This window comes from Neofelis nebulosa, chromosome 4 (genome assembly GCF_028018385.1).
Source record: "Neofelis nebulosa isolate mNeoNeb1 chromosome 4, mNeoNeb1.pri, whole genome shotgun sequence".
NCBI classification, from domain to species: domain Eukaryota; kingdom Metazoa; phylum Chordata; class Mammalia; order Carnivora; family Felidae; genus Neofelis; species Neofelis nebulosa.
Window position 1 is genome coordinate 97,783,833 of NC_080785.1, and position 25,141 is coordinate 97,808,973.

The following is a 25,141-nucleotide window of genomic DNA, read 5'->3' on the forward strand; positions in this document are numbered from 1 at the left end:
GGAGAGGAGACAAGGAAAGCGTGGTGACTAGCTGGAAGAAGGTCAACAAGAAATGCTTCTGGAGGCAACGTCCGTCTGCTGAGCCATCCACGTCAGTACTCCCTTTTACGGCTTATTCTAATAAAACGGCCGGAGCTCAAACTGTGTTTTCACTGAAGTCTGCTCTAGAGAGCTTCTATTTGAAAAATAAGACAGAAACAGGGAGGGAGGCAAACCATAAGAGACTCAAATACAGAGAACAAACTGAGGGCTGCTGGTGGGGTGTTGGGTGGGGGATGGGCTACATGGGTGATGGGCATTAAGGGGGGGCGCTTGTTGGGAGGAGCACTGGGTGTTCTATGTAAGTAATGAATCACTAAATTCTACTCCTGAAACTATTATTACACTATATGTTAACGAACTTGGATTTAAATAAAATTTTTTTAAAAAGGATAGAAAAAAATGAAAATAAAACTGAAAAATAGAAAAAATAAAATACATCCTAAAACCTTGTAAGGCTAGTTTAAAGAAATAACCAAGAATTCCAAATGATTAGAACGTATAGCTATTCTCCTCCCCATGTTCCCCCCGCCCCCAAGTTAAATTGTTTCTTATATGAAATCACCGTAGGTTCACATTTCTTACAGTGGTAGACAACTCAGACCACTGTGATATCTTTCTGGACACACTCAAAATACTTCCCGAAGCTTCTGGCAGGGGTGACCGAGTCAGCTCTCACTACCTGGAGGGCCCAGGGCTTATAAGTGGAAAAGACAGCACAGCTTTAATAACACATGATGGGCTGGTAAGCTGCAATTTTGTGTTCCATAATTTTAGAGCTCTTTTTTTTTCCTTTTTTTCATTACAAAATCAAAATGGAAATATACCTATCAATCTGGGGCAATTTACTGGCAAGAGTCAGCTCAGTAAGAGTGGGATAATCATGTGTTTCCACTGCCAATTTATGTGCAAAAGTGGCAAGACACTGTAGCAGTTCCGAGGGTGGTCTCCAGATTTTCCAAGAGCTGGATGCAAATCCCGACTCCTCCTCTTACTGCTGCTGCAAGGGGCTGTTGGCAACAATGATTGCAACAGCCCTTGGGAAGTGTTTACTTAGCACATAGCATTCCATCAGGAAAAGTTTGTTTTACAATTACTAGGTAGAAGCATGGGGATTCTAGCAATAGGTCTGTGTATGTTTTCCATCTGCGTGCACATACTTTCTTCGTGATAAAAATATATGTAGATATATACAAACATCTCAGACTACACGTGAGAAACATCTGTGACTTGACTTTATGTGATGGAGTATTGGTTAGCCTCTTGAGAGGCAGGAAGAGGAAGGAAGAACGACCAATCAAAGAAAGCTTTATTCAGGAGCACCTGGGTGGTTCAGTCGGTTGAGAGACCGACTTCAGCTCAGGTCTCAGGTGTGTGTGTGGGTTCAGGCCCCGCGTAGGGCTCTGTGCTGACGGCTCGGAGCCTGGAGTCTGCTTCAGATTCTGTGGTCTCCCTCTCTCTCTGCCCCTCCCCTGCTCATGCTCTGTCTCTGTGTGTGTCTCTCTCTCAAAAATAAACATTAAAAAAAAGTTAAAGAATGCTTTATTCATACTCATCATCAAATATTATGGAAAACACATGAGAAGGCGCTTTAACTAGAGGTGTCACTTTCCACTGGCCCAATGAAATTTCTGCAAGGCAGGCATAATTCCAAGTCTGTTGTGAGCTGGTCGCCCTCACCCATCTCTCCCTCTCTTCTCCTGCACTGTCATTCCCATGAACGCCTAAGTACTCATGGAGATGGCTCTCCATTTTTTCCCCACTGTGAAATCAAATCCAAAACAGGAAAACTTAACTTGGGTCTGATTCTCTTACATTATTATTTTTTTTTTAATGTAAATCTTGTCCAAATGGCACAACTTATTCCTTAGGTACCTTACAACTCTACCCACTGCACTGAATCCAAAGGAAAGAAACGAGCCGACAGCCATTGCTGGACCACAGCTGCTCCTGGACTGTGACTGGAGAGATACTCACTGAGAAACCTCCTGCGATCCGTGCCCCGCCCTCTCCCCCCCCCCCCCACTTCCTACCATGCACAGCCGGCCCCAGGAAGGGTCTGCAGGGAGGACGTGGGCGGTGCAGGTTCACACCACTACTCGGTGAGATGGCCTGCGTGGCGTTCCTGTGAGCTCCTACACAAGCACCAGGCGCTGCGGGCTGCCGTAGAAAACTCACAACGCATTATTTCTAATTAATATGGCTCACACCGTTCTGGACCTTAATTCAGTTTCCAGCAATGGTGGACAAGTGAGTTTGCATATGTATGCACGTGATGGGAAAAGCTCTTCCTGAATCAAAGGAACGTTTCATAATTTGACAGTTACGGAATACACAGCTCCAATTAAAGAGTCTTGTGAGAAGTAATTAATTGGGAAGCTAATAGAACCAACAGGAATTTGACCCTTGAGAGTTTAAAATGAGCATCAAGTATAATAAAATTAAAGTCAAAGTCTGGTTCTTTTCCCGTACATCCCTCTTCCAGTTCTCACTGGGCATGGCCAAGGATGGAGGGCACGTGCAACAGATCTAGACCGTCATGTTCTCTAAGCCTTGCTGCTCAGAGCACGGTCCACAGACCAACAGTGCTGACGTGCCACCTGGGAGCTTTACAGTGTGCAGAACCTCGGCAGCCCCCCAGACCCACGCCCCGCACAGAATCACATTTTATCATCCTCCCCGGTGGTCCGCGTGCACAGTGCAATTGGAGGTGTTCTGCACGTGCAGAACAGAAAAGTCTCCATCGGAAGGTAAGCACAATGGCCGGTTACACGTGCGTGCTGTGTGCACATGGAGGGGCAGAACAGAACAGTGGATGGGAGCAAGGTCTTTGGAGTCCCTGAGTGCCGGCTGTGAGCTCCATGTGCCACTTAGTAGCCACCGGGCCATGTTGCCTGTTACATGGCCCCTCTGCCCATTGCTCTCCTCGCCTGAAAATGGAGACGGTACCCCCACCCTCATGGAGGTGTCCCAAGGCTGAAGCGAAAGCATGCTCTTAAAGCACTTAGCACAGCACCTGGCACACGGGAAACATTCAGTAAACATCAGAGCTGCTCTATATCACGCTCCAGGTGAGGCACAATGGGTGGAACAGGGGGAAAGGGCTGGTCGGGGACTGACTTACCGTCTGTGGGGCTGAGCCCCCGGGCTGCCGAGATCATGGAGAGGGACGGGCTATGAAGAGACCGGATGTAGTCCATGTAGGGATTGATGTAGGGGTGCGGAGGGCTGAAGGGGGGCTCAGAAGCTGCAGCGGGGTTCCGGTGAGGGGAGATCCTGATGAAGGGCAGGTCTGAATACGTGGGGCTACTAGATAAGGCAGAAGGCCTGGACAGAAAGAAAACCAGACACAAGAGGTGCGGGTGAGACAAATATCTCCATAGGCACAGGCTGTCTGTGAAGGAAAAGAAGAAAGATTTTTAAATGTCTTGGGGGAAAATTTATCAGCCATATACGTTTCCAGTACCATTACCTTAAAACCACGGTGACAAATGCAGGCAGAATGCTACCACGCGATTGTTTGGGCCAAGAAAATTAACCTGAGACATTTCGTGGCACTCTGAGTACAGAAAAATAAAGGTTGGCCTCTGGCTTCCCTTAGGACAAAGTATTCTACACACCAGGCACCTGAGTTGAGCACAGTTCTGTGATTCTATGTTCCATTTGACCAGAACATTAGTTTTACCACTGCGGACTTACCTCTCACCATCATGGCGTTGCACTAAAAAAGAAAGACCGAGAGAAGGAATTGCAAATTCATCCGGTCACGCACACAGCAGAGTTGTCCACAAATAAAGAACGCTAATTGCAAACGTCTGCAAGAAATGGGACAGGAGACACTCTATATCCGTGTTTGAATGCTTACTGCAGGGGTCATGCAGCTGTGAGAAAAACCAGTTTTACAGATCTGGGCTTCACTGTTTGGGAGACCACTCCTCCTGTCTGTGTGAACCAGCACTGAGAGAGCCTTTCCTCTGCCACTCATGTTTCGAGTGGCGCCCTGGTCAGCCGTGTCCAGCAATGAAGTAATGAAGGAGTACCTGGGGCTACGAAGTTGGAAAAGAACGGGGTTTTGATCAAGCGCATGCCTTGGTTATAATGAGCTGATGAAAATAGATTCTAAAACACACCTTGCTGCCACCATGGCCTGAGTCACTCCTGGGGAGTCCTTCCCCGGGGGTTAGAAGTTTCTAGAATGGCCAGTTTGGGCATCCACCCCCCCTCACCGCCTGGTTTCGTCTCCAATAGGAAATGTTTTGTGTGGGTAATCCAGTGAACTGGCTACGACAGGCTGAATGCCTGTGCTCTCCGCTTCCTCATTCACAGAGGGGATGGCCCTAACAGCAAGAGGCCGCGATACAGACAGATCTACTGGAAAGGGCAAATTCCTCTTGCGACACTGTGGCTTTAGGCGTAAGATGAAAGGGAGGGGAGAAACATTTTTTCATCACGCCTCCCGAAGCAAAGGCGCCCTGTCGGCCGGGTGCTGGGCCCCATCACCCTGTCAGAACATAATCTTGGGAGAAGCCAGCTCCACCAAGTGCACAGCGAGGCACGAAATAAATGAAACCGAAGATCAGATAATGCATTTTCTCTCAGCGGAAAATAAAAGAGGGTGAAATATGGTCGGTGGGGGGGATATTCTCATTTGCTCTTACTCTTTTTCACTTTGAACTTAAAAAAAAAAAAATAAGGAGGCTTTTTATTTGTTATTCAGATGCTACTTTTGGTGAAAATAAAAATCCAGAGTTTTCTAAATTTACACGTGGGCAGAGGGAGAATTCACCACCTGAAAACAGCAATTTCTTTTCAAAACAACTTGAGGCTTTCTGCACCCACTCAGAAACTAGTAAAATTACTTACACTTACATAGAAATCAGCACAACCTAGGAGGCTCTCCTATTTTAGCTTTTTATGACAAAACAAGTTGGCTCTGCGTCCTTGGTTAAATCCGAAGTTCCCCCCAGACATGTTGCTACTTTAGAGCATGGGGAGCCTCCAGTTCATTAATTCCTTTTCTACTGGAAAGGAAAATCAATCTTTCCAGTTTGATTCAAAAATAATTCCTACAAAATACAAACCTATCTATAGATTTATGATGGGAGACCAACACAGCAGAGAGGTGGAAACGCAGACATTTCAAGAAATCCACTAGGTAACAGCCTGTGATCCCCAACATACTCGGTCTCAACAGTTTGGACTAAAACTCGGTGGGGGCGGTGGCATTTCTTTTTCCTTTTAGACAAAAATTGCAACCTGTAATTTTTCTGGAATTCCAGAATTGACCAGGGTCATGAGAATATTCCTAGAGGCCTAGATTTCATTTTGAAGAATCATACACAGGAAATAAATAAATAAATAAATAAATAAATAAATAAATAAATAATCAGCATCCAGAACAACGTGAAAATTCCAGAGGCGGGGCCGGGACGGTCACCAATCCCAAGGAAGCAAGGAAGCCAGGAGACAGGCGAGGCCCACCTCGTCGTGCAAGTCCATGGAAATCTGACATCTGCACCCGCCCGCACCTGCATTTGACCCATACCCACAAGAAGACTGAAGAGAACTGCAAGGAGCAGCCAGGAACGAGGACTGGTCACGGCCTCCCCACAAGATGCCAGGGCCCCGCCCTCCCTCTGCACACCAGGAAGAAGCAATAGCAGAGAAGAGGGCCGGTTCCTCGTGGAGGCGAAGTCAGGAACCTTCACCCACTGTGGTAAATGCCACGTTCACGCATGTCCCTTCCAGAGACATGATGCTGAGGAGATACGAGGTCTGATAAAGGTGGTAGGACATGCCTTCAGACAGGAATGCAAATAAGAAAGCTGTCAAGTTATTTAATTGCCCTAGAGCAACAAACCTTCTAGAATTCACAGGCCAGCCATCCCCAGGATACAAATAGGAAAATGCTCAATAAGGGTTACCCAGTGAGGGGGCCATCAGGAATTCTGGACACAGGTGAGTCAGACCACCAGAGCAGTGGTACCGTGGAAGGGCTCGGGGGCTGAGGGGAACCCATGTGTGACTTCGTATGCAATAACCACCGTCTCTTAGTCCTTATGGGTAAAATGGGAAGGATTCCTACCCCCTGGGGGGTCTTGGCAACTTCATCTAAGGAAAACCTTATGCACTGAGTCTGGTATCTAATAAATGTTCAATGTGTGCATACATACATACATACATATTATACTAATTTGTTCTACTCTTAATATACATACGTATGAACAAACATGCATACATATTAGGGATGGCAAATATAGCATACTATGCGATTGTCAAACACTGAAATATTGGAACCCTCTTTTCAAAGCAGTACCTGTCTGCTTCATTCCCCAACCCGACAGAGCCCTAGAAGCGCCTCCTTGGATTTCCAAGTAAAATCGTAAAACCACACAAGGTGGTTAAAGCATGAACTCAGTAATTTTTTTTTATGTTTATTTATTTTTGAGAGTGAGAGAGACAGAGCATGAGTGGGAGAGGGGCAGAGAACGAGGGTGAAGAGAATCTGAAGCAGGCTCCCAGCTCTGAGCTGTCAGCACAGAGCCCAACAGGGGGTTCGAACTCACAGACTATGAGATCATGACCTGAGTCGAAGTCGGATGCTTAACGACTGAGCCACCCAAGTGCCCCTGAACTCAGTAATTAAATGCAAGAGCTTTGAAAACACTGGACTTGAATGCAGTCTGTTACTGACTCTGTCACTGAAGGTTAAGTTCCCTTTTACACAACATGGAACAACAGCTCCCTCCTGGGAGGGGCTCCATAAATGCTAAAAAAGCCCTGGGCACTCAGTAAATGGTGGTGGTCGCTGATGTTCTTGGTGGTCCTAAGAACCACCCAACAAGACTGGTGTGTGTGACTCTGAACTCAGCAAACAAGTGTCCAAATAGCAAGACTTTTGGACACTCCTTTCCAATTTCCCTGCTGTTCCAAATTCTTGGCAGCAAGATCATCTGACAGTTATTTTGTTTTAAACTGTAAAGCAAATCTGAGAGGGCAGGTTGAGGTCTTTAAATGTAACAGGTGGATGTGTTCAATGCTTGTATAGAAGCACCATTCAAGATTACAACCAGACGGACGGATTCTTGAAGGAGGAGAAGGTGGGAGGTGTGGAGGAGGCACCCACAAAAATCTTCCCTATAAATGACGTATATTCTTTCACAAATTATCAGAAACTTGACCTGGTAAATATCTGCCAAGCTTACTAAAAGTCTGCACTGGGGATTACAATACCACCAGGAAAAGAAACTACAGCCGTCCCCTTCTTGGTTTCTATTTTTAGTAGATACACAGAAATGGAATTGAAGATTACCGTTGTCTTTCTCTGCCTTTATAGCTTTCTGTTCTCTCCCTGTTCTGGGGCTGTACGTGGCTTGCTCATCGAAGGCGGCGAAAACCACGGAGAGAAAAACCCAAACAACAAACAAACATTCTAGGAAGAACACGGACACTTACAACCTGCTCCAAGAACAGAGATTCTGTGCTATTTATGTTGTCGCCAAAGAGTATAGAAGTATGCCTGGGACCCTCCAAACTAAATCATACAAACTGCTGTCTGGGAAGCAGAGGCCCAAACCACAGAGGGTTGTCAGGGCGCAGCTGATGTCCCGTTACCCCTCCATGTTGGCTCACGTGAACGAGGCCTGGCATGCCCACCCAGGGATGATACCCTATATTCCGCTTCCATTTCTTCCAAGGCCACAAAAACCCAGTGAAGGGCTGTCGTGTGGTTTCCACATTGCCCAACAGGTAGACGAAGTACAGTTTCAGATAAGAAAGAAGGTGGGAATCATTTTGGTGTTCTCCCAAAAAGACAATAAAGCAATATAAAGTTGTGTTTGTGGAGACAACTTGACCTCGGATTAGGTTCTTCACAAGGTCATGAAAAGAGACTACGATGAAAAGAATAGTGGATTCTTATTAGAGCATTTTTTAACGGCAATACTATGATAAACCTAAAAACAAAAACACGTATTGCAGAGGATAACTGGACTTCTTAGTTAGAATGAAATAGCATTATATAATCTAATTTGTTACTGCCTTTTCATCTATCTTATTGGGTTACTGAAATGCCAAGATTAAAATCACAGTATTTAATCACCTGCCTTACCCATTATGAGAGCATTAAACCAGGTTTATATGCTGGATTATTACAATGGCTTTCACATCGCTTGGGACACTGGAAACGTACACATACCTCTTGCACCTTTGCATGAGGGCTCCAACTACCAGAAGAATGAGGCGTTGGGGTTTTTTACCTAACAAGTTTATCTTTTGTTTAATTTTGTTCCTTGTATAACCAGTAGATACTCTTCATATTCAAGAAGTGGCCTACCAGAGAACAAAGGGGAGTTATCCCTTATAATGTATCTTTAACCAACTAATTAATTATTCAATAAGCATGATTTTAATAAATCAAACTTTATAATAAAAATTAGCTTTCCATTCAGTGAAGGAAACAAATAACACAAACGTCCGTGGCTAATACGCTAGACGCCCGTCAGAAATTTGTACGATCCTGGACTTCACCTTTTCCTCCATTCAGGGTGAGCTTCCAGATAACCTCCCTCTGTCCCAGGAGCATCGTGTGACCCTGAAGTGTACAGACGGCTGTGTCGATCACTCTCTATTTGCCAGCCTTACCCCTGGAGCCACTGCATGCCCAGGAAGGCTGGTCTGTACAGACTCCCTTGGTGGGCTGACTTTCCCTCTGGATTCTCCTAATGAGATGTACTGGCAAGAGCTGGTGCTAGAGGAAAGAGTCAAGGTATTTATTCCCCTCACTTGCTCTCGCTGGCTGGAGTTTCACTGGTGGTGTTCCAATCCCAGGCCACAACTCCAGAAGTGTAATCCCATCCGAGGCTCTAGCCCCCACTGAATCACTTTTCCCTCCAATCTGCACCTTCAGATTAGGGTCGGCAACTGCTTCCAACTTCTGCTCGTCCTGGAGGCTTTCCTATCACTTTGGGGGCCTTTAAACTTGTCCACCCCTGTGTAAATACCTGCTCTGTTAAACTGCCACAGCCTTGGGGTGTCTGGGTGGCTCAACTGGTTAAGCATCTGACTCTTGGTTTCAGCTCAGGTCGTGATCTCACAGTTCATGGGTTCAAGCCTTGCGTCAGGCTCTGCACTGACAATGTGGAGCCTGCTTGGGGTTCTCTCTCCCCCTTCTCTGCCTCTCTCTCTCTCAAAAATAAATAAATAAACATTAAAAAAACAGCTGCTACAGCCCTAGCTGATAGCATGGATCCGTTTCAGATCCCAATGCCATCACCTTTAGAGCTAAAGAGTATTTCCCAGGAGTGTGTAACTGACTTCAGGCTTTTACAAACTTACCATGTTGGATTTCAGTTTTTAAAAACTACATGCATAACTACATAGATGAATATTTTCAATGATATGTTTGTTCATTTATATACATTTTATGGAAAAGCCACTTACTAAGAATCCATTATGATTTCACCACTTGGAGGAATTTCAGGAAACAAAATACATGATTATTTGGTCCCTGCTTTCAAAGAGTTTATAGCCACATAGGATGAACAGCATATACAGGTGAATGTCTAACCAGCAAGTGCTGAGCGAGTGTTATCTGTTGAGTCAGAAAGCACCAACAGGAAGCTTCCAGGATGCATGTTGGTTACAAAATATATGGAACGTGAACTGCACTACAAAATGAAGATATGATTTGAATAGAAATGGCCTTTGAAGATGAAGGTGAGTATATTGCTTGTTGTACACATTAGTGCTAGGGTGCTGAATATTATCTTATATAAAATTCAAGGGCTATGGTTAAGTTCTTTAACAAATAAAACAGAAATACTTGTTTTAATGGTAAAACATTATTTCAAAGGATTTTCCCAAATGATTTTCTTATTTGTGTTTCCTATTTACGTCTGAGTATAAAAGCAGTTTGTATCCATAAATGAAAAAGTTGAGATTATTTCAAATCAGCATTAAAAAAGTTACTCCCTGGGGTGCCTGGGTGGCTCAGTCGGTTAGACAACCAACTTCGGCTCAGGTCATGACTTTTTGGTTCATGGGTTTGAGCCCCGCATTGGGCTCTGTGCTAAGGGTTCAGAGCCTGGGGCCTGCTTCAGATTCTCTGTCTCCGTGTCTCTCTGCCCCTCCTTGACTCCCCCGCTAGCACTCACTCCCTCTCTCTCTCCCTTTCAAATATAATTAAACATTAAAAAAAATTTTTTTTAAGTTACTCCCTATGTCCAAGCTATCCGGATCTAACCAAAATCAGTATTTTAACATATTTAGTACCGGCACTTTTTTCAGGTATTATGTACTTTTTAAATACTCATATTTTAAATTATACTTTTTCCCTCAATATTAAAAGGTTCCTTTAATATCTTTTACCAGACTGCACATCAACATCATCAATAAGTGCAGTGCAGAGTAAAGCCATCATGAGTCATCAGTACACATCCACAGAGTTGGCTAAAATTAAAAAGAGGGACAGTGGCAAGTGTTGATGAGAATCTGGGGCAACAGGAACTCTCAAAAAATGTGCATACATAAGCTGGCACGACATCTTTGGAAAACAGCCGGGTATTACGTACTCGAATAAATGCACACCCTATGGTCCAGCCATTCCTTTCCTTGATACATCCACAACAGTAATGTGTGCACGTGTGCCACAATGTCCTAGACCATTCAGAGCAGCGTTATTCATGTTAAAATCGGAAACATCCAAATATCCATCAACACCAGAATGGTGGGGCACCTGGCTGGCTCAGTCAGTGGAGCGTGAGACTCTCGCTTTTGGGGTTTTGAGTTTGAGCCCCACACTGGTTGTACAGATTACTTAAACAAATAAAATCTTTAGGGGAAAAAAAAAAACAGTACAATGGGTAAATAATTCATACAATGAAACAGGGAACGGCTATGAAAAATGACCAACCACAATGTGGAAAACCTCACAATGTTGAATGGAAGAAGCCCGGTTACAAAAAGGGTATAATATACTGTATGAGCCCATTTATACAAAGTTCAATAACAGACAGATCTGAACGCTAGCGTTAGGATAGTCAGGCTAATGTTTACCTTTGGGTGTGTGGGCTTCCAGGGTGCTGGTGTTCTATTTCTAGATTTGGCTAGTGGTCAGAGGTTCTTACTTTGTGATAACTCATTACAATTCATTGAGCTATATGTATATGTTTTATGTTTTTTTTAAAAAGGAGACACACATCTATATGTGCCACAGTGGTTTCAACCATTTCCATTAAATTCAGACAGTCAAATAGATATATATGTATAGCTCTTGAAATTTACAAATTATTGATGCATAAAAAATACCATAAATAATAACATTTACTGCTGTTAAACAGACAATGTAGTTGCACATGAGTGTAAATTCGAAGTAAACCATGGAGGACAGGCTTCTGTATGTTAATTCTGGGGGAGGAAAGGTCCTGCTAATAAGCCAATCAAAGGGAGAGGCCACGTGAATATCCCCAACCCTTGTCAGTCACCTCCTCTGTCAACTGAACCAACGCTATATAGCTATCACATGGATAATGCAATTGTTTGTGGCTGAATTTGACTTGATTCCTTCCTGAGAAGGCTGCAAAGAATAACTTGACAAAATTTACCTCCCTTCTGTACTGTAAATATAATTCTGTGTTAACAGATTGAGATTTCAAGGTCAGGAAAACAGTCAAAGAATTTTTAAAAGAAAGGCCATTCAGAAGGTACAATACAGGGGAATGTAGTAATGGTACTATAATGGCACTGTAGGTGCCAGAGGGTGGCCACGCCTGTGGTGAGCACAGCAACGTGTACAGAGTTGTCCACACACGACCATGCGCACTCAAAACTAATGTAATATTGTGTGTCGGCTATACTCAAATAATAATAATAATGATAGTAAAATAAATAACAAAGTCCATTCAGGTAACCACAATGTGCAATGTGCTGTTATCAAAAAGAGTTCTTAACAAACACTATTGGTTCAAATAAACCCCTAGAGCTAAATGACCACCTCCCACGGCGTAAGTCTTCTTTCTGCACCAACTCTTGGATAGAAGAAGCCTGATCAATGCGTGTCTGTAACACGTCACAAACGAGGGAAGAAGACAGAGAACCAGTGGGGAAAGCAGGATCCTCGACCCAAGTGGCAGCTGATCAAACAGTTTCTAAATAACCTGTCATTGGTTTTGAATATTTCGTTCCATGAAGGCATATATATTTTTTTAGCAGCCTCTTTTGTTATCCTAATGGACCCCAAATACTCCATATGACGGTATGCTTCTTTTTCCGATGTGTAATAAATATATGAGAAATCATCTTCCTTACCTTCAGTCACTACCCAATCACTGTATAGTTTGTGAGAAAAACAGAACCATTAAAAAAAGTTAACAGTATGCAGTTTTTAGAATTATTAATAGAATATATAATTACATATCTTAATATATAACTTATGTGTTATTTATGAACAGATTAAAAAATAGAACTATAATGTATTAATAATAATTAACGTATTTATAATGTACTGTAAATGTAAATATAAGGACTAATTATTAGAAGAACTAATATGTTGTCTTGTCACAAAGTCCACAGAGATACCACTTTGACAAGGAAACCACTCTGACTCCCTAGTGCAGAAGTTCAGACGTCCAGCTATGATTCTTTTGCTAACCTGATGCCTGGCACATGGAGGGGCATAGAGCTGTTCTCAGTGGTAAGATTCTGGAACACTGAATGGGGCCCTGTTTTCTAGAGAGCTTCCCATCCCGTTTGTGGTAACACAGCAAATGAACCCTGTCCTTTTCTCCTTTCCTCCTCTAAGACCACAGGCTGTCCTTTGGAATAGTTACCTTCGCCTGTGAATGCTCTCTCTTTCCCCCTGGGCAGGCCACGGGGGAGGCCAATCCCGCCAGGCCCACGGGGCCTCCGGACTCACTCCCCTCCGTTTCTCCCTGTGGAGGGTAGTTCTCACACAGGTCAACGTTACAAGCCCTGAGACAGATTTGGTGCTGAGTGACCAGATCTTTAATTTTTTTTTTTCTTTAACGTTTATTTGAGAGACAGAGAGAGACAGAGCATGAGCGAGAGAGGGGCAGCAGAGAGAGGAGGCCCAGAAGCCAAAGCAGGCTCCAGGTTCTGGGCTGTCCGCACAGAGCCCAACGCGGGGCCTGAATCCACGAATTGTGGGATCATGACCTGAGCCAAAGTCGGCGCTCAACCAACTGAGCCACCCAGGTGGCCTCTGAGTGACCAGATCTTTAGAAGTCTGCTCTGCTGTAAGCTCTTTAGGCCTGGATGGAAATGAAGTAGTGTTGTACTGTTTAAGCGTTAACGAGAAAGAAGGCATAAGGCATTCAGCCTGGCACCTGTCCCATGGTAAGTTCTCAGCAAACACTGGTCCCTACAACCAACACTCTCCTTGCCGCTGCTATTTTCTAGAGCTCTGGGTTGGTTAAGGCCAAAGTCACCCAGCTTTCATGGCCTCCCTGTTCAGTGACTTCCCGGGACCCCCCAGGGATGGAGCTGTTCTGCAGCCAGGATTAGTCATCTATTTGACAGCCTTAGGAGCACCCCACCTGGCCTCACCTCACACAGCAGATAAATGAGCGACTTGACTTGACCTTAGTAAAGCGAACAGGATTTCTTTCCTCCCAAAGTAAATTCAAGGGCATGGTTATTCTTGGTTTTATTTCAAAAATTCATTGCCATGAGAAAAGAAAAAAATGGGGGGGAGGGGAGTTTTGACAAAAACTTCCAAGTCTGATTTCTCTGACATTCCTGCCAACTTTCCATTCATTCTAACAGACCTTATTTTTTGGAATTTAATGAATTACCAATTCTATCCAAAAGCAGCACTCAAAGTGGCAGGGCAGTGTTCTTTTCCAAAAAGAAAACGCACAGCAAAACAGAAAGATACGGGAACACAATAGTGTGGGGTGACTTGGCACAGACCTAAGCCCCGTGAGCTAACTAAGAGTATCTAGAAAAACCCTGGGCAATGTGACATATGTTCGTCCAGGTGTTAGGCTTTCTGATCATGTAGAGTTCTATCAACCATGACGTCCTTCAGCGGGGAAACTTTTGGATCTGAACCGTGATACCCACCAGGTGCAAAGAAAAAGGACCATAAAGTACATACAAGAGATTCGATTAGAACTGCTGGATTCCTGGGTGGCTCAGTCGGTTAAGCGTCCAAACTTTAGCTCAGGTCATGATCTCACAGTTCATGAGTTCGAGCCCCCATCAGGCTCTGCGCTGACAGTTAGCTCCAAGCCTGGAGCCTGCTTCTTCTCTCTCTGCCCCTCCCCTGCTCACACTCTGTCTCAAAAAAAGAACTGCTGGATTTAAAGGCACCTGGTGCCTAGTCAGTTAAGTGTCCAACTCTTGATTTAAGCTCAGGTCATGATCTCATGGTTCATGGGATTGAGCCTCATGTGGGGCTCTGTGCTGATAGTACAGAGCCTACTTGGGATTCTTTCTCCTTCTCTCTGCCCCTTCCCAACTCATGCTCTCTCACACTCACTCTCACTCTCTCTCAAAATAAATAAACTTAAAAAAAACAAAACAAAACAAAACAAAAAAACTGCTGGAGTTAACCAACTCAACACACAAGTCTGTGTGAATTTACCTGGAAATTTCAACAATTTAAGGTAAAGAGATATTTTAAAAATCTTGAGAGCCCCCACGCCAGGATCTGTTATTTCACTGAGAGATCACTTAGCAGGAGGCTTCAGATATTGGGTGCAAATAATTAATTAGAAACAGGAAGTTAGGTTCCAACAGTAAATCCTTGCTTCACGTTGAACCCTTATGCAGGTGGTATGGGGAATATTCATGCCAAAGACAAGGGTGCATCTGGAATTCTGAGCCCAGATGAGTATGAGTCTTCTGTGTTAATTTCTATTTTGAGAGGTTATTTCAAGAATCAGCCAGAGTATCCTTTCTCAGCAGCAATCTGGCATGCCGAGCACAGGTCTGTCTTCCACCAGCCGGTGTCAACTTTCTATACTCCATCACTATGACAATCCTCATAATAATTATTATTACTGTTAACTACTGACTAGGTTGTTTTCAGGGTTGTCTCTTATGATCCTTGGCAAAATATATCTGACTCACGCTTTCTCTCCTTCTTTAAGTTATCCTTACTTTAAGGGATAATAGGGAAGTTCATCAAGGAACTATTATTAATTACCTAAATGGCTCTCCTCCAGAATAAAATCCCCAAGATTCGCTAGGTGCCTCCGGCCTAGTAAAGGTAAAATGAGTGGGCCCGTTTGATTTGGCAGGCTATTTAGATTTCACTGGCTATAGACCTCTAGGACTCTACTATGTGCTAAGACTTTATGCCCCAGTATACCTATCAACGTTCCAGAATTTTCACCCTTGGGAAGGTATCAGACTTTTCAAAAATAAATTAAGTACGGCACCAGAGTATATCTAATGTACTAGGGAATAATTTGTCTATATCACTCAACAGAAAGGAAGCATTAGCTTCCATGTAAGGGGATGAGAATTTCCGTAGGGTCCTGACTATCCTGGCTTCAGAAAACTTTGCCCTGGCCACAGGGAGGAACATCCCTGTGGAAAAGCGACAAGGAGCCTGGCGACTGGAAAAGGACCCACCAGGTGTACTAACTACTATCCTCTTCTCCACAGCGAAAGCCAGGATTCTGATGCCACAGCAGGGGCAGATTTAAGCACATGGAAATGTCTAAATGGTGTGCTGGAATTCCTGGCTTGACCCTATGACCCTTAGAGGATGTGTGCCTAGGACCACACGCTTACTGCAAATGGCTCTTTGGGCTTTACGTGGCTCATTTGTAAAATGTGAGTCTTTGGCAGAGAGGATTTCCATTCGACCCACCAGGCTTAAAGTCTCTCTGGTCCTAAAATCGCATAATTTTTCTATGGTTCAAATCTTTTGTCCCTGTCTGCCATTGATGAGCTCCGACACCTCATGTGATGAAGTCTGTTACTTAAATAAAGTTTGGTTGAAAATTTAGGGACTCTTTTCTTGAGTGTCCTACAAATGGGATCTCATTTCCTTTCCTTTCTCTCTTGAATGGCATTTTCCATCAGCACAGCGACTAATGTCCCCCCTGGGCCACTCTGGACTTCAACTTTGATATTATTCCCAGGAGAAATGAAAGGGTCTGGTTTTATGCTGATTGGATTTGGATGGTGATTGATTAGAAAAAAGTGGGACCACGTAGCCACGCCAAAGGCTCAGTACTGAGCCACGGCTTAAACACTAAAGGAGCTTTTTACCAGTGAGTTCACAGCTATTAGATATTTTTATATTAACAACACTTTTCCCATCCAGGTTTGTGCATTTTATCTTTATTCTTTCAAATCCTGAAATTGCCTGGATAAGAGGGAGGGTTTATATATTATACACACACAGACACACACACACACAGACACACAGACACACACACATTTCTAAGAGCAGCCTGAACTTTTAGGGGAAATTGAAGAGGCTTTGTGTCAAGTACAGCTAAATCCAGCCTTTCCATATCAAACCTCTGCTAGAAAATTACTGTGCAGATGATAAGGCAGAAAGATATAATAAAAAGTGACTCTACTCAATTTACACTGCAATATTGGTATGACTGAATATTTTTCATTCAGGTGCCTGATAAAATCGCTAAACTGTATTGCAGATAAATAAAGGAGGCTTCTGTCAAGAATAAACACCATTAATCATGAAGTCTTACCCTCCGAGAGCCTGTGCTATGCATCTGCACAAATATGCCAACACAACCTGCACACAACACATGCTTCCCTCCTCTACAGTGTTCCAGGCTAAAGCCGTCCTCCCCTTCATCCTGGAGGGTTTAGGCAGCAACAGCATTTCCCAAACATTGTCTATACTTTAACTTTACATTCCTGCAACTAGGCACATTATTATAACACTTGGGAAAAACTGGCTGTGCTCTTGGGGTAAAAAAACTTGACAATGAAAGACTTTTTTTTTTTTTTTTTTTTTTGCTGATTACATACCTACAGACACAATATATATGTGTTACATATGCTATATACTGTATCCCATCAAAGCCAAGATGCCATTGAGCTAAATAAAGATGCAGCATTATGTTAGGTACCACTCAGAATGACAATACTTACACTTTCAATTCTCGCTTTATACTTATCAAAAGAGGTCTTTTAGACTTATTCACACATAGATTTTATCATGGATCACTCCAGTACTTGCACAAAAAGGGAAATATAAGGAGAAATAATTTTGTCATGGATACCTGAAACTTCCTCACCGCTACCACGTCACCAACAGTGATCATGAAACGCTATAGGTTGTAAGTCACGTTCCAATTTCAGAGACGGGGACAGGTGGAAAAAGGACGCACAACTTAGACTCGACTCAAATACGGTAATATGATGGATACGTATTAGGTAATTCTGCCATTTGTCAAATACCTGTGACCCGACAGATGCAGGTGTTAAGTGCTATCTATATGCTCCTTCACTGAGTTCTTGATGGAAAATGGGATTGGATAATGAAATTGGGCTTCCATAGGACAAATACCTAAGCTGGATTCAAACCCAGTCTATGATTTTCAACACAAAGGAAAACTACCCCAAACCAAACACAAATATGGGCATCTATGCTTCCATACACCTATATTTTAACATGATTAAGGCTCTTTATTTTTTTTTTTTAATGTTTTCTTTATTTTTGAGAGACAGAGACAGACTGACAGAGCAGGAGCAGGGGAGGGGCAGAGAGAGGGAGACACAGAATTGGAAGCAGGCTCCAGGCTCTGAGCTGTCAGCACAGAGCCTGACGCGGGGCTCGAACTCCCAGACCGCGAGATCGTGACCTAAGCCAAAGTTGGATGCTCAACCGACTGAGCCACCCAGGTGCCCCAACATTATTAAGGCTCTTAATAGAACAGATGGTATGGCTTTCCAGTTACCTTTTTACTCCAAAGGCAACCTGTTTGAATGATATTTAAATGGCTCTCTGTGCTGGCAGCAGAGGGATGTGCAAAGCGTCACTTGGAGAGCATGAGGAAGAATGAGGGAGACATGCTCTGGGTGTGGGCAAGACTCTCCCCGCAGACCTTCACAGAAGGAAAGAGGGGCAGGAGACAAAAATGACATGAGGGCCACAATATTTTCATATTCTATTCCTATTCTAAGTGCCCCACACAAAGGGGAACAATGAACAAATCAAAACTTGCCCATAACGGTGGGATGTTAAGGATCTTACAGATCATTTACTCCAACTACTCTATTTCATAGATAAAACCAAGGAGGCTCAGTGAGGTCAGGGACAGTGTTCAAGGATCCGGTTAATTTGTGACAGAGCAGAGAATGGAACTTAACTGAGGGCCACATTTATTTTGGAAAATAACGTAGAAACTGGTTTTAAGAAGATGATCATCACAAGCCATATGCCAGCAGAGTTATAGTTGAATTTTCTGAAATCACACTTTGAAACCCAAGAAAAAAGTATTATCATGGGCTAAGATAACCAACTTTATACTGGGGTGTGCTCAGAGATGATTACTGAGCAAAACTGTAATCTGGTACAGGAAGTGTCATGGCAGCTGTGTTTCAGCTCATTGGGGGATCTGTTTTCAGAGCCCATGCCAACAAGAAAGCGCCCGTCTAGCCAAAAGAGGTTTAACTGCCACCTTCCAGACAAATCCTCCCTGGGTGAAGAACTGTGATCCCGCAGAGTGAATGCATTTATTTGCCAAAGAGAAGACTGGCGAGGGCCCCTCCACAGAAAGTCTGTGCCCCACAGTTTATGGCCATTCCAGGGCTCACAAAGATCAGGCACCAGGAGCCCAGTTCAAACCAGGCCCAGCAAAAAAAGGAGAGGACCCCAAGGAATCAGGGCCATGCCCTGGCCGTACTGTTTGGGGCCTCCCCCAGGTCATGAAGGAAGAGCTTCTATGTATAAATAGGTATTTATACTGCGTACAATTCTCATCACAGATTATGTGATCAATCACTTTGAGCAAATTCCTGGGTCCTCATTTGGGAAGTTCCAAGTCAAAACTACTTGCAGGCACTCAATCAAGAAATGCAGGTTCCCAGGAAGGTACCACATACCCCACCTGCTTATTAGAGTCTAGACGCTCAGGCGTAAAAGGATGGGTTCTTCCAGAACCCATGTTCACCCAGAAGGTGAACAGATCTCTGACAGAACTTTGTTATTAAGACAGCTGTTTTTTTTTTCAGTGGTAGCACAGTGTTTTACCAATACCTGTAATGAAGGTAGACCTCATTACCCAAATATTTAATCTTTATTAACAGAGGTTTAAAAAGCATTAATTCATAAGCCTGGTAATTGCTCATCTCTGTCTCAGTCATTAACCATACTTCAGAAAATAACATATATGCACAAGAAAATATCACGGCTAGGATTAAGGTATCTGAATAATTTTTATGACCGTTGCTCATTATTTCTAAACACACAGAAATGCATTTTATGAAAATGAATATGAAATTCCTTCAAAATGCAGATTCAACTTAAATGGAGCTAATGGGCTCCCCCCAACCCCCTCCCTCCACTCCCTGCCCAGGATGATTTATGCTACTGAACTGGGCATGGGTGTCATACCCTGAACTGCCTGAACTACCCTCCTCCAACAGCCTTATTCACATGGAAAGGAAACCAAATGACTAGGATCACCCTTCAGCGACTTTAAAGCTCATGATGCTTCAACAGCAGCTGTGTTGCGAAACTGGAATGGAGTGCCACCCTCTCACTAATGAGGCTACCAAGTGTCTTTAGGTCTCCATGTTAGAGGCACTTAGTAAGCACCCTGCTTGGCAGGGACCCACGGCAGGTCGAAGCGATGGACTAATCACACAGGCTGGAATCAAATGGGCTGGAAGAATCTGGAGACTTGTGGCCCGGAGGAATGTAATTCATGCAGAAAAGCGTTGTCAGAGCAAGGCCAGGGAACCTCGTGGGAAGAAAGCAAAATAAACAGTTCAACAAAGAAAACAAAGAAGGGCCAATAGCCTTTTCTAAAGCTTGAGTACACTGAGCCTTCAGTGGGGCCCTGGGACAAAGGCCTCATCAAAGAACGCCCTTGCAAAGCAAACAGACCAAGAAGGATGTTTCTTTCTGATACACTTGGGGGGGAAGGGGTAGACTCCACTTTTCATTCCTCGCAATTCAGTGTTCACATACCTCCCTCCTCCCAACAAACAGAGAAACAGCATACAACAATAACCAAAATAACTGCAAAGTCCTATGTCTGCCTGGGTCAAAAGATGGGGCAAGGCGGGAAGGTTAACCCAGATTACGTAGGGCGTAATGTATCTTCTGACTGTTCTTCAGATCACAGGAAGGCCTTGGCAAGTGCACGAACTGCCCAGGTCAGACCCACACAGCCTGCAAGCCACATTCTAGAGAATGGGGCCAGACCCACGAAATGCTCAAGGACTCCATGTAGAAAATCCTCTCATGCAAATAGCATATGACATTCGTGCAAATAGCATATGACATTCACAGGGAGGGTAACTATCCGACTTGGAGAGAAGCCCTCCGTGGGCTTAGCGCTGTCTTTTACAGGAAGTTGGACCCCTTTTTTCAGCCCCCACACCCACAATTCCCGATTTCCAGTGGAACGTTGACTTAGATCATCCGTCTCTGAATACACGTAACTACATGTATCGCTGTGTCCTGAAATCCAAAGACTGAGGTGACCCGATTTTGGTCATTAAAACAAGATTAAAATACTTTAGACTGACCTTCTTGTCCCCTCTTGACTACTTCCATTAAGAAGGAAGATCATGTGTACTAATCCCAAGGACAAACTGAAATTACCACACAGAAAATGGACAGAAGTGAGCTCTGTGTGGATGCATAGAATACATAATATATGTAGTCAAATAATGAAGGTACAGAGAATACTTACTTTAAATTTTAAAAATCCAATAAACATATTAGGTACATAAATAATATATTCCAATATACAGCTGACCTTGAACAAAATACAGGTTTGAAATGTGCAGATTCACTTACCTACAGATTTTTTTCAATAAAACAGCATATTTCAGTCAATGTGTTTTCTCTTTTGTGATTTTCTTAACATTTTCTTTTCACTAGTTTACTTTATTGTAAGAACACAGTATATAACACATACAACACAAAAAATATGTATTAAAGAACTGTCGCCGTTACTGTTAAGGCTTCTGGTCGACAGCAGGCCGGTTAGCAATTAGGGTTTTCAGGGAGTCAACAGTTATACCCAGCTTTTCAACTGCACTGGGGGGTTGGTGCCCCTAATCCCCACGTTGTTCAAAGGTCAACCGTAGTTCTAACATTAATCTGTAATATCCCAGGCAAATATGATGTAAGAAACCTTTTAAAATCAGACTCCCTCTCAGAGCTCTGATAGTCTTTGTAACTGATTGGCAATTTTGAATTTGTTTCTGAAAACTTTTACTGGTGTGCACCACTTATGTGGCAAACGTGTAGGCTAGGAATATGGGAATTTTGTTCTAAGGGGGAGCCAGAGAGTACTTTGAATAGAGGCAAGAGGCATTTTAGTAAGCCCGGAATGCTTTCTTTGGACTCTGTCTTAAAATGTAAATCATATTCAAGCAACATGGTTTGGTGATTTGTTTTGCAAATGAGGCAGATCATTTAACTGCTAGTGCCTCTCTCTCCTGCTCCCTCCCACCCCCCACCCCCCCACCCCCCGCCCACCCTGGCCCCATGTAACAGAGATGCTGTTCATTTCTGATGAACTTGGCGATATTTGGGTACTATTTGAATGTCCCGAGAAGAAGAGTATTGGTGGTTCCCTGGCTAGACCCTAACTCATTCCCAGGCAGCGGGAGATGCACATTAGCCGTGCAAGGCCCTGGGGATCACTTAACCTGCAAGGACTTAAGGTAACTCCTTCAGGCAGAGCTCTGACTACCAGGGGGTGACGGGGCCTGGGGAGGATGGGGCTTCTTAGGAACTATTCACAGGTATAACTACTGCCCAGTGCCACAGGGCTCTCAGAGGTGAATCTATAAAACCCCCTTTAACTGTGATTCTATACAATAACGCATTTTGGTATTAGTTTAGATTTTCAGATTGAGGCTAAACTTCCAATTCCCTTAGAGCAGTCCCAATGGAGAACTTTTTAATGAATCTGTAATCTCTCTGAGGCTGTATAATTAAGTTTTAAATATCTATAACTTATAAACATGTGAAATGCTGCATAAACCAGAATATTAAGTGACTGGATTTTAGAATATCTGTGGTGTTAGATTACAGGCCTTTATTTATTTATTTTTTCTTTACGGGGAATGCACTCTCATGCCCTAAAGGCAGTTTCTGCCACTTCTTAGCTATTCCTGCACATTCTTTTCTTCCTGTGTGTGTGTGTGTGTGTGTGTGTGTGTGAGGGAGACAGAGACAGAAAGGAGGGGAGAGGCAGCAGCAAAGGGTAGAGATCTAGCATTGCACTTGATGTATTTCCATACCAGAATTTCGAAAACCATGTGAGCTGGGTTAGCTCAGGAAGCAAACATGGGACCAATAAACCATGGGACCAAGGTGTGGATTTTTACCCAACTGCAATGTAATGATACCCATTACTATTCTGATATGTCTTTAACAAAGATTACACCAAAACTACAAATGGTCAAGATTTTTTTTTTTCAATGTTCTTTTCAATACAGTTATCTAATGAATGTTCTGCCAAAACACCCCCCTAACTTTAGGACTCAGAGAATGTGTTTCAAAACTGACCTTTTCCCCGATGCTTCCTTTCCATATGCCCAGGTCCGTGGTATCGCCAAAGATGCAAAGATCTTGCTCATGTGTTACTTGAGATTCAGAAAGTTAGCAAGGGCAGGTTTCTGGAAACAAATCTGTGACCATTTTATTTTCTGACATATGAATATGGTTGGGGGCAGGGATAGGGATGCGAGAGTAACAAAAAAGAAATGAGTGACAGGCAGTCCTGTGTCATAGGCCTTTGTTCTCCTGGGGAAAGGTCTGAAATGAACTCAGCCTGCTGTGCCGCTATAGGAAATGGCATGTCTTTGTTTAGGTGGAAAAATCGGGTTCTGTTACCTAAGAGAAGGAAAGAGGGCCACAGCGGGCAGGGCAGCTTTGGTCCGGGTGGTATTCATCACAGGGAACTCACCTGAAAGTGTCTTTCTTCCCTTTGGGACAAACCCCGTTCAAGTTCCATTTTCTCAAACGCATATTTTGAAAAATAAATACAACCATGGCAGTAAATTTCTGTTTTCTTTGAAGCCAGGCTTAACGTGAGTGGAAGCATTGTACTCAAAGAAAAAAGTCTGTTACAGTCCAGTAGCCCCCAGGCCCCCTGCAACAGGTTTGACAGCAGGCTCTATAGAGCCGGCGGCTTCCGGTTCAGTGACCGTGAATACCTCCAGTCAATATCTGCTCCCAGACCTGACCGCTGAGCGCAGCACAAAGAACACAGGAATTTTATCCAAGAAGCTGCCGCTCAGACTCTGTGAATGTGCGCTATAATTAGGGCCTGCTTTCTCTGCAACCGATGACCGAATTCAATATTTCAGTCATTAGAAATACTGCAAAACAGAAAGAAGTGTTATGCCCTTGGAGTATACGTTTATTTGTTTCGTGTTCCTTTTTTGATGCAGAATAAGAAACGTGTACTGGTTGGTCTAAACTTAGGCCGCCGGGCTCACTCAAATGTCTAAAGTTTCAGGATTGAAACTCGCCCACCTTCTCATACTTACACAAGGAACTTTGCATGAAGGTGGTCTAAAGTCGTTCTTAAAAATTAGGCAGGCTTTCCATTTTTTCCGTTAATCATGAGAAATGATAACCAAACAATAAGAGCTATTTGCTTTTTTAAAGTGACATGACAGGCAATGAAAAAGGGTTGGGATTAGCAGTATGAAAGTCTAAAAGAAGAAAATACTGTGCACGTGTTCACTGATTAAAAAGAAAGAAAAATATAGGGCACCTGGGTGGCTCAGTTACTTGAGCATCCGACTCCTGATTTCAGCTCAGGTCATGATCTTACAGTTCATGGGATCGAGCCCAGCATCGAGGCTCTGCTAGAGTCTGCTTGGGATTCTCTCTCCCCCACCACCACCACCCCATCCCTCCCTCACTTGTTCATTTTCCCTCTGTCTCTCTCTCTCTCTCTCTCTCTCTCTCCCTCCCTCTCTCAAAATAAAGAAACTTTAAAAAAAGAAAGATAAAGCAGAAAAAGGGGACAAAGGGTAGGGCTGGAAAGGGGGTGTTATTTTCGGTTGGGGTTGGCAAAGTATGTTTTAGGCTTTGCAGGCCATATTCTCTCTGTCTCAGGTACTCAACTAGGCCCTTGATTGCTAAAGCCACCACAGACAACAGTAAACAAGTGGCAGTCGCTGTGTTCCCAAAAAACTTTATTCACAAAACCAGGCCATGGGCCTGTACTGGGCTTACAGGGCAGTTTGACAAACTGCTCAGTTGATGGTCTTCAAAGACGACCTCTCAGATAAGGAGACATCACTGCAGACAAATGTACGACATGAGGGAGCAAGTCATGGGTATCTGAGGGAAGACGGTCCCAGGAAGACACATGTGGTGACCTAGTCCAACATGGCTTACGTTCTATACAGCACACCGTTATAATCGCTGACCATTATTTACCCATGTTTTAATACGGTCTTCTCAAGTGTAAAACTGTTAGGCTTTGCCCAATAGGCTACCAATTGACGAATCACAATTTACCAGCCCACCCCCTATGGCTGGATATGTAAACTTGCCAGTTGTTTGGTGTCCCAAATTCTACAGCCGCAAACATTGATGTGTATCTGATTTTTCCAGCCATTGATAGGCTTATCGGGTCAAAAGGCTTTTTAAGGCTCTTCACGCTGCCGTATTTCCTACCTTAGAAATCCGCATAAGACACTGACAGCCAGTGACACTGAAAACTTCCTATCGGGTACTGTTACAACTATTTTGTGCTCATCGAGGAAGCATAGACTAGACCAGCAAAATCTGCAGTGTTGATTTTCACAAGCAGAGGAAAATAGTCAAGTATAAAGGGGGTCATAACATCTGATGCACTACTTACTCCCAAGCCTTGTAATCTCTCTGGGTCAAGGCCTCTGTATCTTTACAATAAGGTTGGTAGTATCCACCCCATCA

At 43.6% G+C, this 25,141-nt stretch overlaps 1 protein-coding gene and 1 long non-coding RNA gene across 7 annotated transcripts in view; both read right to left on the reverse strand.

Annotated features, from left to right (window-relative positions):
• The window catches only part of GLI3 (GLI family zinc finger 3), a 281,330-nt gene that overhangs the window by 91,883 nt on the left and 164,306 nt on the right, over positions 1 to 25,141 (reverse strand). For 5 of the 6 annotated variants that reach the window (XM_058725475.1, XM_058725474.1, XM_058725476.1 and 2 more), the window contains one exon: positions 3,164 to 3,366. In XM_058725475.1, coding sequence (XP_058581458.1) covers positions 3,164 to 3,366 — 203 coding nt within the window. Of the gene's footprint in view, positions 1 to 3,163; positions 3,367 to 7,351; positions 8,988 to 25,141 lie in introns of those variants that run through there. The other variant, XM_058725479.1, reaches the window with a different exon arrangement.
• LOC131509602 (uncharacterized) lies at positions 19,274 to 21,678 on the reverse strand. The gene is made up of 2 exons (XR_009260603.1): positions 20,752 to 21,678; positions 19,274 to 19,958 (listed from the first exon to the last, which is right to left on the reverse strand). It is a non-coding gene; the product is annotated as an uncharacterized LOC131509602 (long non-coding RNA).